This window comes from Zeus faber, assembly GCF_960531495.2.
Source record: "Zeus faber genome assembly, chromosome: 10".
In the NCBI taxonomy this organism is placed as follows: domain Eukaryota; kingdom Metazoa; phylum Chordata; class Actinopteri; order Zeiformes; family Zeidae; genus Zeus; species Zeus faber.
Genome location: NC_137199.1, coordinates 27,443,450 through 27,462,198, shown reverse-complemented (window position 1 = coordinate 27,462,198; position 18,749 = coordinate 27,443,450). Strand labels below are relative to the sequence as shown.

Genomic DNA, 18,749 nt, shown 5'->3' with positions numbered 1-18,749 from the left:
GTGACGCGAAAAAACATTAATCCACAGAAACTAGTCGTCCACGTCGAGTCAAGTCCCCCCCGACTGTGGGAATGAGTGATGCGTCCACGTGCTAGGAAAACTAGAACCCGTGAAATTGCAATTACCCACAGAAAGACGCCAACGCTTTTCTAATTTCATGGAACCTTAATCTATCGGAAATGTAATCCACAGAAAGGCGTCGCCACAAAAATGACGTCGCTTCGCTCCGTGAGCTTCCGTAAATACGTCATTATTGCCCCACACGAGCCCAAACGTCGCCTTCCGTCACTGTGACTAGAGATCTATTGACACAAACAATAAGGTGAGTTATAACAATGACAAGCTTTGGTTTAAAGGGAAAAATGGACGGTTGTTTTAAAGAAACTTCAGGTACATGCAGTTACCTACAGCTCAACGTAATGAAATGAAAAGCGAGAAGGCATTAAATAGTGACAAGCCCTTCCGTAATAAGTAAAATTCCAAATTAATATTAATGTTCAATCATTGTTGTCTGTTTTACAATATAGGCAAGTAATCTATTTAACTATTTTTTTTCAATTGTAGTTATTCCCAATTAGTAGTAGTAATTATAATTGTAGATTATCATCCCAATTTCCCAATGCACTCTATTTTACAAATAATAAACAGTTTGACTTAAATACGCTGGTCTGACATTTGCAATTGAAGAATTGGAAACGTTGTAACTAGTGGCACAGTCTGTAGTTTCATGCATCACTACGGAAAATTTTCAAAATTTAATTTGTCACTAACGCGACTTAAATGGATGGTGTATTGCTGTCTGCAGCTATATCTATGTTATTGAAATTGCTCGGGAAAATTTCTCTGAATTTTGGGCAAAAACTATCTGAAACACAACGATGACAGCAGCTACCAACACGGTTTGACGTCTCGTTTGAACCGGTATGTCGCAAACATCCCTTGGTTCAACTTTCATCCAAATGGATCCACATACGGAGCAGAAATGAGTGAAAAACCGACTAAATTTGACCTACAGTAGTCAGAGGGATCTTGTGTCACTGACACGCCAGCGTTCGAAAACAAATGGAACCGGATGAGATTTACAGCAAGAAGCTTTGTGACGTCATCGTGCTATGTACTATAAATGTGCAGGTTCTGGTTCAGAATGTACGTTGGCGCCGTGTGGACTCGAGTGCTCTGTAGTGGTTTGCGATTACAAACTGTGTGTGTTCATGTGCCTTCTTACCTGGTAGATGTTTTCCTCTCTTTGGTCACCATTACTTAGCCGGATTCATGAAAAAAACACAAAACAGCATGAATCAACAGAAACCCGTGACCGCGTCAAGTCCAGCAAGGCGCAGGAAAAATAGAAGCCGTGATATTGTAATTACTCAAAGAAATACCACAACGTTTTTCGTATTTCATGGAAACAACATTTTTTGAAAATGCAGTCGAAGGGAAGAAGTCACCACTAAAATAACGTAAGTTCGACTACCTTCGTAAATCTCCATAAATAAGTAAACCTACTTAAATAAATCATTGACGCACACGAGACCCAGCGTCACCTACCGACACTGAGGCCGCACATGTACTTTTACACACAAGTTAGAACAATGACAAGGTTTGGTTAAAAGTCAAAAATAGATGGTTGTTTTAAAGAAACTTCATGGATATACAGTTTCCTACAGCTAAACATAGCAAACTTATATGAAAAGGCAGAAGGTGTTGAGTATTGACAAGTTCTTCCGTAATAATTCTAATGCCAAATTAATGTTAAAGTTCCATGAACATGGTCTGCATTACAATACAAGAACATTGCCGTACCATTGAGAACACAGTCACTTTGTGACATCATGCACCAACGCTATATGACGCCACAATTTGTCTCTCTTTTTTTTTTTTGTTTTGTTTTGGTTTTTCATTCCGTCAGGCGCACATTTAAATTCCTCTGGCCTAAACCGTGTGGCTGGCGGTCGAGCAGCCAAAGGGAGAAAGAGACGGAGTAAGAGAGGGCAAAATGACACGCTTTGCTGTGTCTCCGTTCTCAAGTGAGACATCAACTGGGAGCAGCGGGCGGCCTCGAGCGCGCGCTCCAGAGGGGCAGGAGAGCATCAGTAACATGTTATGAGACTGACGAGACGTCCTAGTGTGTCAGACGAGACTGAGCCGTGGTGCTGTCGAGCCCCTGCAGACAGAGAAACATGACCGCTTTAAAAATGAACTTTGGGCCATTTGACCTTTGAACCCCTGTGTAATCCTCATAATAATTTATACGCCATGGAAAATATCTGAATAACCTTTCAGATTTCACAGTGTGTCTAACATATCTATGATGACCTCTGAGGGTAATTGCCCGTTTATGGGCAATGAGGTCAAATGACGGAACCTTTGTAATGTGTGTGACTTTCTTGTTAATTTTTAAATGTGTATAAATTAAAAAATATATACCTTTAATGGATGTTTTAATACCCTCCCTATCACTGTGTATTATACACTGGACATTTACTTAAAAGCCTAATATGCTGCTATCTATGCACAGTTATTGAAACAAGGGCAAATTACATTTGAAGTATCAAATTAAAACTTCTCAGCCTCCTCCGTCTCTCTCCTTCCCTCATTTGTCCACGTCTCCGCTCCGTTTAAAATCCCAAATCAAATCTAAACATACGTGGACTAGATCCAGCTCTTGATTCAAACATTCACACAAGGTTTCAGATGCAGCTCCTCTCCTACAGTTGGTCGTCTATAGTTATGCCTGCAAAGCGAGCTGCCTCCCAGCACACCTTTTGTTACTCTGTGAAAACACAACCCCCTCCATGTGTTACGCCGCTTCAGGGGATTGGTGTAAATAATAGGGGATTTCTTCTCTTTTTGGCTGCTTCGATATATCAAACGACCCGGTTTTGTAAGGCCCGGACATCCAACACAGCAGCAACCCCGGGGGTATGGGTAAGGGCTACATCTGTTGCGCTAATGGGTTAACTTTTGTGCTGGCGTGCTTTTCCTGTTGACTCCCAGGCTGCCCTGCAAACACGGCACCGTGGACGTCGAAGGGATTTATTTTTTATTTTGTATTTTTATTTTATTTTGTAGTGAGCACGGTTGTCATTTACAGGGTTGCAATGCAATCTAAATTCCAAGACTCGCAGCCTCTAGAGTTCCTCTCCCGCTCCTTCCAGCCGGGTTTGAGTGGGTTTTGAGACAAACGGAGAGGGGGTGAAAGATTCCGCAGTCATTGTGATGTATGTGAATGCGGCGCAACCCTGTCTGGGGCTCTCGGCGCAGCTGGCTTGTAATTGGTGTTTTGCTGGGGCTTTTGGGTTGAGGGTTAATTGTGAGCAGGAAGTATGGCTGTCATTCCGCTAAGTGATTGACTGACAGGTGCCGCCATTCAATTCCTGTTATTTTTCCATGGCCTCCTTAATGCTAATAAGGTTTAAAATTCAGAAACGCTCTAGTCAGGGGTTGTTTTATAAACATGGGTGCGATCGGTTTTTAACAGTTGAAGCAGTCTTAAAGTTCCTGCTTTGAGAATAAACTCGTCCATCTGATTAAAGCCAAGATGCTCAGTGAGGCAGAAGAGAGGTAGATAAATGGTTGTTAAAGCTGTATTTATAACTCCCGTCTTCTCCAAAATAAATTAGCCCGCCATAGGACAAGGCAAATGGTATTTGGACACGCTAAAACTTTCTAAAAGAAGTTTCCTTGACAACTTGGATCTAATGACTGATACAGCTAGTTACTCATTTTGACTGGCACATTGCCAGACTCTTGCGGAGTGGGCTGATGGACAAGTGGCATTTATGAGGCAATTACATGAAAACTCATTCAGTGGGGTCTCGGCGTCATTGAGGAGGGCTGGGAATTGGAAGAGGTCTGCAGACTGGTAGCGTGCTGCTATTATAACCACAAGGACCCATATTGGATGATTGCTTGTCTCTCTTTTCCGTCACACATTTCCAGCATATTTTTAGACCATTCCTTAGCAGGCCATTATTCTGCTGGTGTTTTTTGTGTTTTGAAATGCGTTAACCATTCTGCACTACTGTGCTTAAGAATTTGAGGGGACCCAGTGTCGGGGCCAATTGTCACACTTCCTCCCGCTCCGCCAGACGCTCCTTTTGTCCTCGACAAGCCCACAAGAGCAGTGGAGCGGCCTTGGAATTATTGATTTTTGATTTGCTGATGAATATGCAAGGAATCTTCTTATCGGCTGGCCCTAGCCAAGGCCCCCTTTTCTTCACACCGGCTCTCGGCTGCCATCGCTCCACTCTTGTTTTTCAGAATGTGCAGTGGGGGAGAGAGGCCAGCCACACCCCTCCGCTGAGTGGCGCTCAATGAGGAGAAGAAAAGAGGGGGAAAAAATCCTGCCCGGTCCTTCCCTTAATGAGCAAATCAATGCATCTGGTCCCACAAGAGAGGGAGAGGCAGAAAGGGAGAAGGACCCTAAGGACCAGGCCAAAACACTCACGTAGAAGCAGTTACCGAATGCTATGAATAGGCGTCTTCTTTAACTTAGCACAACAATATATCTGCCCAGAATCCCTCACTGAACAGGGCTGTAATTAATTCAGCACTCTGACCTACCGCCTGCCTCGCGTCACCAGTGTTCGAGCCAATGCCACTGGTTTAACCCGCCTTGCGACTTTGGGCTTCATCTTCACATAGCACCTATCAACAACATCTCTGAATGTGTCCCCTCAACAAAGCCCCCCTCTCATCCCCCGCTGTCAGTAGATCATCCACAATTCCCGTGGAAAAAAAAAAAAGAAAATGGCTTCTGATCACCACTGTTTTGGAAGGGCAGAGATTATGCTTGGCTCGGGACCAGGGATGTTAGTTAGTAACCATTAACGAACAATAACAATTTTGACCTATTAATACTATTATTTAAACAGTTAAAAAAATATTATCATTATTTTTTTTACAAGTAGTAAAAAAAAATCTTTGTTGCATGGGATAAGAAAAATAGGTGATACAATCTATTTCTTAAGTATGACTCATGGGGGCGACACGTGCAACTAGGGCTCATTACCATCATCACTGCAAATAATAAAATTATATAAATATATATTTGTATTTCTTTTTTTTCTGGTGAAATATAAACACAATTATCATTGTTTAGTTATCATCATTGACTGTCTTCCATCCTATACTGGAGGGCTTCTGGAGAAACTAAACCTTTCAGTTGCTCCACTCGTCACTTGGAGAGAGAGTCCATTTAACATACGGGGGATTTATTTTGTGTCGAATCGGATTTGGCGATTCGACAACTAAAATCACACCGTGTTTTTGTTGTTTTATTTGGAGAAATCGCTCCCTGGTTGGGGCTTTATGATTTATGTTTCCCCTTATTTATAATTATAGATAAAAGTCCAGTAGAAATAGACCGTAATTCATTTTTTTTTCCGGGGGACGGTGCCCTAATATTTGAATCTTGTCTGGTAACGGTTAATATTCGGTTGACGTAGGTCGGCTTTCGGTCAGAAAAATAATTCTAAATTAGCATCCCTGCTCGAGACGCAGAGGCAGCCAGTTGTAACATGTTGCCACAACAAGGTGCACCTGTGCCCTCATTTAATTCAGCCAAATTTCCAGGAGAGACCAAGTCAAAGAAAACACACACCTGAAAAAGGGGCCTATTTATCAGGCCACGAAGTCCGCTGCAAAAATCCTGGCCGCTATTGTGTATTTTTGAGCACATGAAAATAGTTTGTTACGAATGGTGGATAAGTAGTAGTGTAAGAGGTTAATCTCTCCTATTGGCCTCGCCTGAAGAAATTGAATGTGGTCAAAATCATCAGTTTTGCCTTCATGGCAGAATGCAGTTGCTGCTGGAAAGGGCCGGGGCTGGAATGGGTGGGTGTGGCGGGAGCAGGAGGGGCTGGGGCTGTTCAGACATACACATATACATAGGCCTCATCTATACACACCCTGTCTCTGCCTCTGTTCAAGGGAATGAAGTAGAGAGGGGGGTTGTGGGAGACCAGACATTTGTTTTGGGAACACTTTCACAGATTCGCTCACACGATTGAATGGAAAGGGCCGGTGGTGGACTGGTATTGGTCGTGTAAAGAGCTGCAACGGTGGGGGCCGCCCGTCTCGGCCTTTGTCCAAAATCTGAGAGTTTGAGGCAGTTCATGCCTTCATAATAAAGTTTAATGAAGCGAGGGGAAGTTCGCCCGGCCAAAACATAGAACCTCTCATAGACCCTCAATTTCCGTGGCCTGAGTGACGGACATGATCCGCTCCCCGGAGTATTGGCACAATGAACAGCTCCTTTTATGGTTTGAAAGTTCTTAAACACAAACACAGTGTTTCAATTGTACACTGTTTGCTCTCTGCTGCTTGGGTCTGATATATGCCCGTGTCACTTAGGCTTTCACCTACTTTTAGTTTTTCATCATTTAAATCATTTCGCTTGTCTCTGGTCTGCTGTAGCAGTAACATGGTAGTAGTTGCTCTCCCGTCCATAGAGAATATGCGGTTTTGGTCGGCTGTGTTGAGATAAGTACAGCTAATCGAGATGTGACCTGATAAGGTCCATCTCCACCCCACATGTGGTTCATATTACTTCTCCCCCCCTTTCCTGGCGCAATATATCCAGGCTCGTTCATCCACCCAGTCCCCAAACCCTGACTCTGGCCCATAACTAACCTGGCCTGTCACCCCCATGTCTTCAGGTGGATCACGTAGGGAAATGGTGGGCTTGATGTATGTTTGAATATAATCCTGCCATGAATCCATCGGACAATTTACACTGTATAGCTGGTGCCTAAAGGTCTTGGCGTTCCCACTCCTACTCCTATATACTTTTTCACCACTCTTCCCAGGTTTAAACCCAGCTCCCCCCAGAGACGAATGATCTGCTAGGCATAGGTCAGATCTTCAAACGATCAAAAGATTAGAGAGAGAATCGTTTAGAAACTTTTCCACCTCCATTGGAAACTTAGATTCCCCCCCATTTTACCACTGAAAAGTCTATTATCGCTTGATGCACTGCCGCCATGATGGTTTTATCTTTATAAACAGTGACCATTCTCCCTTTGATCTATTCAAATTATACGGATGGGTCCCCTGTTGGCAGCGATCTAAAGTCTAATTGGTCCTGACTTTTTCTCCGTAGACGCCACAAGCTGGTCACTGGTGCTGATGTGTAAACGGGGAGCCACTTAACCTCCCTGTCTGTGATTAAAAGCATGCACATGCTACATCGAGCTACAAGCGTTTTTCCCTATTGAACTGATAAGGGGAGGTTATGGTATCAAATTTGTGAAAAGCCACCCCTAAAACTTTACAGGGCAGGACAAAAGACCTTCATTTAATGCTCTTTTTTTTTTTTTTTTTTTTCTTACTAAATCTACAAAGAAAATATGTTGGCATATGCTTCCATGCAACTGTTAAACAGTACAGTGAGTACAGTTACTGATTTATGTATTGTATATTAATGATTGTATGTTTGTGTGTTTTAATCTGGGGTTTTGCTGTTCTCACCCTCCATTTTCTGTGCTTTTTATTTTTTTTACTCCTGTAGATCTGGTTTGCGTTCGTCAATGGCTTCTCGGGCCAGATTCTGTTTGAGCGCTGGTGCATCGGTCTGTACAATGTGGTGAGTGTAATGTGATTTACCTTCCCCTCTCCATTATAAGAGGCCACTTTATTCCCTAAACCCCCAACTCTCTGCCACGGATACTGTTTGCTGTGGCACCCAAAGTGCCGCCCCGTTATTGCCCAAACTATGTCGTTGACACCCTGGGAAAAAAAAAAATCTAATTTATTTATGACCACTTGTCAAGTCCGTATTCCCTGCGTGCCCTGAACTATGCGCGGCATGTGAAAGAACAACAGTGTTACATGCCCCAAAGAGTGCAGTTACATCGTTATATCGTTTGTGAATGATAAAGGGAACAGGAAGAATGAAGCAGCAACTCAGTCGGTGTCCCGCAGGGCTCAGTAATGGGACCATTCCTAATCAACTCATGTTTCATGTCTGTCATATCGATTCAGTAGAGGACAAAAATCTGCATCTGCAGCAGTCCTGATTATTATTATTTTTTATACCACACTGTTTAGCTCACACAGTGTTGACATGTAACCTTAGACTGTCTATTAAAAATATACCATGTTCAATAAACAAGAATGAATGAGGAAAGTGTGAAGAGACAAAAGTGCCCACACACGACTTATGGCTCACAAATGGAAGTGATTTATGGCCCCAGAGGCAAACCGTGGAGAAAGCAGGACATTTTCACAGCTTTAGCTTTTCTGCTAATTTCTTAATGAACCATTGTCTTACAACATCAACACAGTATGGGGTCAGAGGGTGTGTGTGTGTGTGTGTGTGTGTGTGTGTGTGTGTGTGTGTGTGTGTGTGTGTGTGTGTGTGTGTGTGTGTGTGTGTGTGTGTGTGTGTGTGTGTGTGTGTGTGTGTGTGTGTGTGTGCGTGCATGTGTGCGCGCATGTGTGCGCGCATGTGTGTGCGCATGTGTGTGCGCATGTGTTTGGGGCTGTAACGCTTTTACTTTATCTGAAAAGTGGAGAAATTCCACTGGCTCAGTAGGAGTCTGTCAGGGGCAGTGAGCTGAATCCCCCCCCTTCAATGGAGATCTCCCTGGACCTGAATGAAAAAGGAGCCAGGCCCCTCCGAGGCACACAATACTGTCCCCTCTGTCAGCAGCTGCTGTGCAGGGCGGCATTGCAGCACTGCTTAGAAATGACACTTGAGCCATGCGTAAATACCTGCCCCCTAGTCAAGAGCATCGCAGATGTTCGTCAGATTGCTTTTGCACATGAACGGAGTGAGAGAATGACGGATCGAAACGAAAGACAAAAATAACCCCCCCCCCCCACCAGCGCAATTGTCTCCAGTAAATGAAAATAATGAATCCAGCCAGACCTTGCTACAACTGCCACGTACACAGATAGTGATAATAGATCCTTGTTCACCGTCAGTCTCCAACAATGAGACATTGCAATTATCACACAGAAATGCAGGTGGTTCACTTTGAAATAAAACTATTCCAATTGTAAATGTGTTTATCCATGTCTATCAGCCACACTGTTCCCACACGCTCAGGTGAAATGATGAGGATATTACTGATGGAAGAGCCGATGCATTTTTTTTTTTTATTTTTTTTTTTTAATGTATTTATTTGTTTGTTTGTTTATTAATTATTATTTTGTTTGTTTTTTATATTATATCTCTATCTACAAATGTGGATTTAAAATGTAAATTCATCTAAAATCATGTGAAAACCCCTAGTGACCTCCTTGGGCATGTTTTTACTTGTACTGTTACAGATCTTCACTGCTCTTCCTCCTCTCACTCTGGGCATATTTGAGCGGTCCTGCAGGAAAGAAAACATGCTGAAGTACCCAGAACTCTACAAAACCTCCCAGAATGCCATGGGTTTCAACACCAAGGTAATACCAGCCTTTTGTGATCAGTTCTCTTAAGTTTATCTCCATTATTTTGTGTTATGTTGTTTGTCAATTCCTCTGTTTGTACAGGTAGTGCTGGTGGTAGTGGAGCTGAAACCCACCACACTTGAGACAGCGCCAACGTTAAACCTATTACAACCAATTAACATGATGGCATTTTTCAGTCGATCTCGCCACAGCATCCCACCCATTCATCAATGTCACAGCAAGCTGTGCTCAGGGGGGTCTTTGACCATAGCCAGCCCTGTCCTGTGCCGAGTCTGTCTGGCCGTCAGGGGCTGTCCGTTAGCCCCCCCCCTCCAACACACACACACACACACACACACACACACACACACACACACACACACACACACACACACACACACAGTGTTTATAATAGAGATGTCTTTGCCTTTCTCTATGGTGAGCCACAAACTCCATAACTCCCTCACAGGCGTGGAGACCGGGTTAGCACGGCATGGCAATGGATTAGACAGATTGGCTGTGGAGGTCAGAGGCACGGAGGCCAGAGGGAGGGGTCCGGCAGGGGGGGGCTGGCGTTGGTGGGGAAAGGAAATGAAGAGAGAGTGTGCTGTCATGGTGTGATGGCATTTGTTGCGGAAAATCACACAATTTGTCGAAGCGGGTGCCTGTTTGTTCTGCGAGAAAAGCTTTGGGCTCTCGGAATTGACAGGCAGATCGCGGATCTCTCCGTTTGCTGCCTGGTTCTCTTTTAACTCGTCTACGTGTGCAGCCAGCCCAAATCTTTGTCAAGGACGCAATAAAATGGCAGTGTGACCAGCTATCTGACCTCTAGGTTTTTGGGAATTCAAGGACACATGGAATAATAGTACCTGTTTAAATGGCACAGAAGCCACCATATGTCTGCCTCTAGATTTAATTTATATATATATATATATATATATATATATATATATATATATATATATATAACACTTGTTTGGGTGAGGAAGGTTGTGCCAAGAGTTGAATTACTCATCGGGTATTAGCAGGGTGACATGGTTCAAGCTGCTCATCATTAGCGATCGTAAATTCCCCACTACACCAAGAAATCTCAGGAGTTGAACAGTTTGGAGGTTTATTCCAAATTGTACCTTACCAAATCAACAAATGTCTGCCAAACCTATAAACGTAGAGAAAAGCAGATTGATTTAACTTAAAATCGTCTAGTGATGCAGCAAAATGGTCATTCTTGGCACAGGCCGAAGCCAAATTCAGGAAACAGTGCTCATTACCAGACGCTGAATACTGAATTTCATGTTACCATCTTTTTGACATCAGGTTAAAGTTGTCTATAGCGTGAGTAAGTCATTTTAGCTGAACCCATCTTATCTTGGTTAATGTATTGCGCCATTGAAAGCGGATTTTGGGATGAACAAATTGCATTAAGGACAACGAATTTTAGCATATAATTACCGCAACCTATCTGCATTTTGACTTAGGCACTTAAACAGGTATCACCCGCGCGCTGGCGGCTGTATGCTGAAGACGTGCAAACTTTCCAAACGTTCGGTGCCTGCATCCGTTGCGTTTCCTTTTTAGAGCGTTTATTACATTTCGATTCAACGAAAAAGGAAAGCAAGATCACATACGTTTATGTTTGGTAGTTACAGGCAATGAACCTCAATTTTGTTTTGGCCTCGTTTCCCAAGAACCGTAGCTGATGACTCGGCCAGGTCGGCAGGTTGTTTTTGCTGGCTTGTCCGCCCTTTTCCAGTGATATTTTCCTTGCAGCTGGCCCGAGGCGAGGCGAGAAAATCCAGCAGGAATTTGGCCCCTGGAAGCCTGTTTTTTTGCAGGCCCGGCTCTTTTGTAGACAACAGATACTGTCTTTGTGAATTAAAGCTGTTTGCGTTGCGGTGAGAGCGGGGAGTGACTGACGGTGTTAAATGTTTAAGGTGCGGCCTCAATTGTGTTCCCCTTTCACTTTTAATTACATATTCCTGAGACTCCAGCAACTCCAATGAAGCGCCGTTCCATTCATGTGGCCCCAGTAATTACAGCCTCTCCTCAGCAGCGGACCGGCGTCCAGTGCCCCTTATCGCTCGCTCGCTCGCTCTCTCTCTCTCTCTCTCTCTCTCTCTCTCTCTCTCTCTCTCTCTCTCTCTCTCTCTCTCTCTCTCTCTCTCTCTCTCTCTCTCTCTCTCTCTCTCTCTCTCTCTCTCTCTCTCTCTCTCTCTCTCTCTCTCTCTCTCTCTCTTCTTCTCTCCGTCTCTCCTTCACTCTTTTGAAGCGGAGGGGCTGAAGAAAGGGGTGGGAAGGCCTGGAAATATTTGGACCGTTATAAAGTACAGGCTTTCATGCTTTTTTAGGCAATTAGGAGTGTCACAAAGGGCCGACCCTTTGCGGGACAGAGCTAGTGTATTCATTCTAGCGAGGTCCTTAGCAACCTGCTGGGAGACTGGCGACGGAGGAGGGGTGCGGGGCGGCCGGGGGGCTGAGGGGGAGGATCTCGCTGTGACAAATGATTATGAACTTTTATTGATTTCATTAGCATTCATTATTGCGGTGGGTTTGGGAGGCGGAGTGGGGGGGCGGCGGCCGCTGATTCCCAGTGTGTTGTGTCGAGGCTGCGGGGGAGGGACCGAGGCGGGGGACAAGCCTGTCGGCAGGAGGCAAATTGGGCTAAACATTTGATTGCAACGTAAGAGTTCATTTATCACACATTTGGCCGAAGCAACGGAGGTTTGGAGCGCGTCCCCTTTGCCACACGGCGTATGGGGGGGGGGGGGGGGGGGGGGGGCTGTGGGCTCATTGGGGGCCCCCCCGGGGCGAGTGGGGGGCCGGGGCTGTGTGGTTGCTGTGTTGCTATGGGACTGGATTTGTTATTTCAAGGCTGATACCAAAGGTGGGAAGGTCAGGCCGTAGGGGCCAAGGTACCTTTATAAGCGGCTCACAGCCGCGGCACCCAAAAAAGTCCTGTTGTTTCCTTTCTTTCCCCGTCGTCGTCTCCTTCCTTCTCTCTCTGTTCCCTCTTTTTTTTTTTCTCTCTCTCCTCTCTCTTGGCAGGGTACAGTTCGGCCACACTACAGTTAGTTTAGAACGTGTCCGTCCTGTGAAAATCCCATTAACACTCGGGAGTTTAAGCTGCGTTGGATTTGTCTTGGATAAGCGTTTTTTATTTTTTTATTTTAAGCAAAGACAGATTTTATGAACTTGTTGAAAAGCGTCTTTCAAGAAGGTAGCCACTGAACATGCAATCTGCCAAAAAGGGATTTTGATTTAAAATCATAGCAATTTGAATAACGTTTTTTGGTTTTTTTTTCACCCTCCCTAGTCACTTTCTGCCTTTTTACTTCGTGGGTTTGATGAATTTTTCAGATTTCAGAAATAAAATCGTAGTCTGGGTCAGGACAGGGAAAGTAAGGCGGGTCGACCGCCGTTGAGGCATTTTTTGGCAGGCTAGATTTCGCGCCTGTTTCATGCTACATCGCCCATTAGTGTTTTGTTTGGCTCCAGCGTTGCATAATGTAAATTGGAAACAAGGTGGTTTTGGATGCAGAATATTGATTCAGACGACTCATCCAAAGTCTACACCAGACATTTTTTTCCAGGTTCCTATTAATTATCATAAAGAGAGCTTCATCTCTGTCAGCCCTGTCGCCCTCCTCGTGTGATTCCAGGCAGGGGTTTTTTTTTTTTGTTTTGTTTTTTGCTTGTTTAATCCTCCCGTCGTTTATTTCTCCATCGTTTTAATTTCTGCTTTCTCACATGAAAGTATCGAAGTCTAATGAAATCTAATGAGGGGAAACTCCGGCCTTGGCAGGACATACATCAATGTTATGCGATGTCCTAGTTGTTGAGTCAAGCGTCTCAAATAAGATGTATTGGTTTTCAACTTTCCTCACTAAGCCATTTTCCTCCTTTCATTTCATGTGGGATTTTGCATATCTGGAATTAAGATACAACTTGACCTAAAAGTATATAGCCACACACCGGCATTGTTTCCTCACACACACACACACACACACACACACACACACACACACACACACACACATATGCGCGCGCACACTCACTTACACATACAAACTCAGCACCCTCCCTCTCAATCTCGCTCTCTCTCGCTTTCTTGCTCACTCGCTCTCCTCTCTCTCTCGTAACAAACGCTCAGAGGATATACAAAGTGTCTGTCAGCGGGGTGGCCATTCAGCGAGGAGGCCCCTACAAAACCGCCACTTAGCCTGGTGCTGCGCTGGGACAAAGCGCCCAGGTCAAAGGTCGCTTGGCAGGCTGGGGCGACCCGCACCCTGTTCTCATGATTTCTCTCTCTCTCTCTCTCTCTCTCTGTCTGCCTCTGTTTCTCGGGATCTTTAAATGCCTACTCTCTTCCCCCATCCCCTCCCCCGCTCCCCCCTCTCTCCCGCTCCTCATTCCCTCCATTTTTTCCTCTGTTCTGGCAGGTCTTCTGGGCCCATTGTCTAAATGGCCTCTTCCACTCAGTCATCCTCTTTTGGTTCCCCCTCAAAGCCTTCCAGCACGGTAAGTAGCTCCCAGAGAACGCCGCGCGGCCCTTCCTAGGCCCATGATGGAGAGGACAGTTAAACACACATACTTTGTCTTAATTAGTTCACTCTTCAACCTTCCAGTCATGAATTACAAACATGTGTGCGCTTTGGCCAGAAGAGACACGCACTAAAGCCCCGTTTCCACCCAAAGTACCCGGAACTTTTAGTCCCAGGAATTTTTTTTTTTTTTTTTTTTTTTTCAAGGAACTAAAAGGTTCCTTCAGCCAGTTGTTGGCAGCGTTTCCACCGCGGCCTAAAGACCCGCAAAGACTAGGATGAAAAAGCGACGGCGGCTTTGAAAAGAAAAAAAAAAAGAAACCAATAAAGAGAAACCCGGAGCCACCGCAACGGGTCAACCGCTGAAAATCCCCCGCGTTTACCTTGTTTCGGGTTGAAACACGGTGGAAAAAGTGCGAGCCTCCACTTTGGGGGGAAACTCCACCGACCGAACAAAAAACAAACTGTACATCCAGTCGCTTTGTGGCTGCAGATTTTAACTTTTTTTCAATGGCGGCTGAAATATAATGCCGCGAGTACTCGACCAATCAGAACAATTCAGCGCGGCGAGCCCCACCCCCGAAGTTCCTGTACTTTTAAAAAGTACAACCCCCCTGAGCAGGGACATTTTGGTCCCCAGAATAATGTCCCCAGAACCGGATTTCGACCCTGGTCCCGGCGGCGGAAAACGCCCTTAGTTCCTGGGGGAAGATTCCTGCAGTGGAAACGCGTGGCTGAAGACAGGCACCTCTCGCAGTTGTTCTGTGTGCCCGTGTGAAGCAATATTCAAACGTTGACGTGCAATTTACACATAATCCGTCACAACCGCATACCTGCCACACGCACACAGACGCGGAGACACACTTTCAGACCCTTGTTGAGCTTGGTGAGGCCACACCGCTCCAAATGGAAAGCTCAGTTCAACGTGTGTGTGTGTGTGTGTGTGTGTGTGTGTGTGTGTGTGTGTGTGTGTGTGTGTGTGTGTGTGTGTGTGTGTGTGTGTGTGGTGTGTGTGTGTGTGTGTGTGTGTGTGTGTGTGTGTGTGTGTGTTGCGCGCGAGCGCGCTCACACGTCCGTGCGCCAGCGCGGCGCTGCAAACGCACGCGGTGAGAGAATGGGGATCTCTGAGCCGTTACTCTTGGCCAGCCCCAGCCGAGGACCACACAAGCTTGGGCCTGCTCTCTCCAAACAAAGGCGCCAAGCCCCCTCACTCTGACTGACAGGCTGTCAGCAAAGCTTCAACGCACACATAGACATGTGACCAGACGGAAGTAAGGGGAAACGGAGCCCCTCTTTTCTTCCCCTCGCTGGCATTCGCGGCTGGCAATATTTCAGTCTCCGCCCAGCCCGCCCGGCCCACGTGGAAGCGTGGATAGATATGCTTAATACGCGATTGTGTTATCTTTTTGTTCAACCCTTGTTTACAAAAAAAAAAGGCATATTCATTGATTTAGGGATAAATAGGTATTTTGTCACACAAAACAATCCATTTATGGCGATTGTTCTCCTATAGAAAACACAACACGTCCAAATTCCAACTATGATTAATGCGCTCTGATCCCGGTCTACACGAGCGCTTCCAATAACAACCTGACTGCTATTTGTTACATAACGTGGAATTACTATCCCAGCTCCTCTCAAACGACCGTAATGGAAGCAATTGACTGTGGACATTTAGTTTTCCTTGGTTTAACCATTCTCCCATGTCCATCTAATTGAGTCTGTGTTGTGGAAATGTGCATTAGGGAACAGACAGAGCTTTTCCTTTTGGAGTATTTTATCACACGTTGGTTGTTCTTGTCTACAGGAGAGCATAGCTCATTTGCGCTCGACTAATGGAAACGTTTCTGAAACTCAAGCGTGGAAGAGAGATGGAGTGTCAGCCTTAAAAAGCTTCTGCTGTTTGATTTACTTTACAGATACTGTCTTTGGCAGCGGAAGACCCCAGACTATCTTCTTTTAGGCAACATGGTTTATACAGTAAGTGATACAACAATTTGCACCAGTTACTCTCAAGCCTGTTGTGTTTTATATCAAATAAAGTTAAATATCTTCAAAATGAGGATGTTTCTTCTCTCAATGTTTTGCTTTGAAGTACTTAGTTTGTGTTTGACTCTTATCGTCATTTTGCACTTCATTCATACTTGAATGTTAAGAATTTGAAAACTGTATTTTTGTTGGCTTACTACCATTGGCCAAAACCAAAAACATGAACAAAATCAAATATGTAGAAAAGATAATCAGGATACATCCAGTGACTATGTTTCTACTTTGGAATTCCAGAGACATTGCAAGGAATTTAGATCATGGAAAAGGGAGGGGGTTGGTTTATCACGTCACAATGTGATTTTTGTGTCTCTTCAGTTCGTGGTCATCACAGTTTGTCTGAAAGCCGGCATCGAAACCTCCTCCTGGACTATGGTAAGCTGATGTCTCTCCCCTCCCTCCCTGCGAATCTTTGATCCCATTCCACTCCCTCTGACTTTATAGGACGACATAAACGTGTCCCATGTTTCCCGTCTCGCTCTTCTCTTATCTCTCAGTGCGTCACTGGGCTTGGAACCGTAATAACCGAAAAATCTATAAACAGAATAGAAACCGCTTGAAACGGGCAAAAACAGCAGGCATTACTTAGTAAATGGAGGACAATTCCATTTTGAAAAATAGCCCATAGCAAGATACATTTCAGATTGATAGATTAAAACGTGCTGGGTCTAGTTTATAGTTTAGACTCTAGACTGTGTGCTGAATCCTCCGAAAAACGTGCACTAAATGAATGTTCAGGACAGCACTCGCAACACACTACAAAGGTTTTGGGCAGTTTAGTCCGAAACGTTTGTGCTGAAATTGATTCTGTAATTTAAATGTAGTGCTGTCCTCAACTTTTATTCAGGTTTATTCAAGTTCAATAATTTAAATTTGATATATATATATATAATATATATATACACACAGTATATATACACAGTATATATATACTATACTATATACAGTATATATATACAGTATATATACAGTATATAATATACACACAGTATATATTTTGTCAAGATACTTCTAGGACCAATTTGAAAGGCTTTCAGCCTAATTAAAGAGGCAACGTAGGCTAATGTCACCAATTAGTATGTGCGTGCAAAGCCTGATTGGACGTTGGAGTCGGGTTTCATTTGAACGTCCAGTAATTGAAGAAACGTGCGTTGTCTCCCCGTCCAGTTCAGTCACATCGCCATCTGGGGCAGCATCGGCCTGTGGGTGGTGTTCTTCGGTATCTACTCCTCCCTGTTTCCCCTCATCCCTCTGGCCCCCGACATGTCAGGAGAGGTAATGACAAACAAACACAAACACGCGCACATGTGCACACACTCTCAATCCCCTGCACTCATGTACACATACATATGCGCACCGCGCGCACGCACACAAACACACACACACACACACACACACACACACACACACACGTAGATACTTTAAGGAATACAGACACAGGCATGCACTCAGGGACAATTTGCAAAGTTTGCCAGCATAAACATCTCAGTTATACCCATGGTGCACACATACACACTACACAATCCCACACTTATGCACAGTTACACTGTGTGCGTGTGTGTGCGTGCGTGCGTAAACAAGAAAGGCACTCGCGGCAGCTGCTCCCCTACAACAGTAAGAGTACACCTTTTGATCAAGCTATTCATCACTTATTAACTATTGTCTCATAATTCATCCTCCCCCACGGGGTGATCCTGGTGGGAACCTTTTCAGAGTATTACTTGACACTGGCTCTCTGTGAGGAGAGCAACGAGGGGTTCATACCTCTGGCTTGTGTTATGTAATGACTTAATTGGGCCAATTAGCCCCGTGTTTGTGTTACGTCGCCCTCGCTCGGCCCTGAGTATCCGCAGGTGACGTTGGAACACTGTAGCATTCTGGCGGAGCGTATGTATGCTGAGGTTAAGCAAAGAGCTGCAGGAGTTAACCACACACACCCGAGACCGCATCGGACCCTGGAAGGGAGTTTGCTCCCGTGCAGGTTGTTATCATGCATCGGTTGCAGGGGTTGAGCCACCTTTTCTCTCTCTTTCGTCCGCCTGCCTTTCTTTTGTTTGTTTCTCGCCGGGTTTTCTCTCCCATCTTCACACGCACACACACTCCCACGTACACGGGAGCACATGCAGGAGTCCCTCCCCTTTATTCCGCCTCTTGTGTGAAAAGCGTCGCTTTCATCCAAACCCTGTAGCGCTGGATCAGGACCGTAATGGCGTCCTGTGGGCAGCTTGTAACCCGACGCCCCGACCCCAACACAAGAGACGTCTGTACATCATCACGCGGGGGGACGCGGCCCCCTCGACACCTGAGAAGGCATCAGAGACGCCATCTCCACCTGAGAGACCCAGGATGCCTCTGTGAAGGAGGTTTTAACCCCCCCCCCCCCCCCCCCCCCCCCCCCCCCCCCGATACGGCTCTACCTCTCTGTCTCTTCCTCTTTGATCCACCTGCGTGCTTTTGCCTTTTCATTCTCTCCCTCGCTTTGATTCATTTATTCCCCTCCGCCCTGTTACTTGTAACCATCAGTCTTGTCTTCTTTCTCTCTTTCTCTTCTTGTGGCGTGCCCCCAGCCTAGGGGCCTCGAGTGCAGCAGACACCAGAACTCTTTTCTCTTCCTGTTGTTTTTTTTTTTCTTTCCCCTCGCTGACTCCCTCCCATGCTCCCTTTAACGTTTAAAAAGGGGGCATTTCAATGTCTGCTTTAATCTGAAAGCATCCGTCAGTGTCGTGCAAAATTTTCTTTGGAGGACCGACAAGACAGGTGTGAGATCCATCAGTG

The 18,749-nt window shown here is 45.2% G+C and overlaps 1 protein-coding gene across 2 annotated transcripts in view; it reads left to right on the top strand.

The window, feature by feature from the left end:
- atp8a1 (ATPase phospholipid transporting 8A1) overlaps positions 1 to 17,198 on the top strand; it is a 106,461-nt gene extending 89,263 nt beyond the window's left edge. For both annotated transcript variants that reach the window (XM_080007873.1, XM_080007874.1), the window contains 6 exons: positions 7,514 to 7,588; positions 9,280 to 9,402; positions 13,827 to 13,905; positions 15,848 to 15,908; positions 16,293 to 16,349; positions 17,142 to 17,198. In XM_080007873.1, the coding sequence (XP_079863999.1) occupies positions 7,514 to 7,588; positions 9,280 to 9,402; positions 13,827 to 13,905; positions 15,848 to 15,891 (321 nt within the window). In that variant the 3' untranslated portion in view covers positions 15,892 to 15,908; positions 16,293 to 16,349; positions 17,142 to 17,198. The remainder of the gene's footprint in view (positions 1 to 7,513; positions 7,589 to 9,279; positions 9,403 to 13,826; positions 13,906 to 15,847; positions 15,909 to 16,292; positions 16,350 to 17,141) is intronic.
- Positions 17,199 to 18,749: the final 1,551 nt, after the last annotated feature.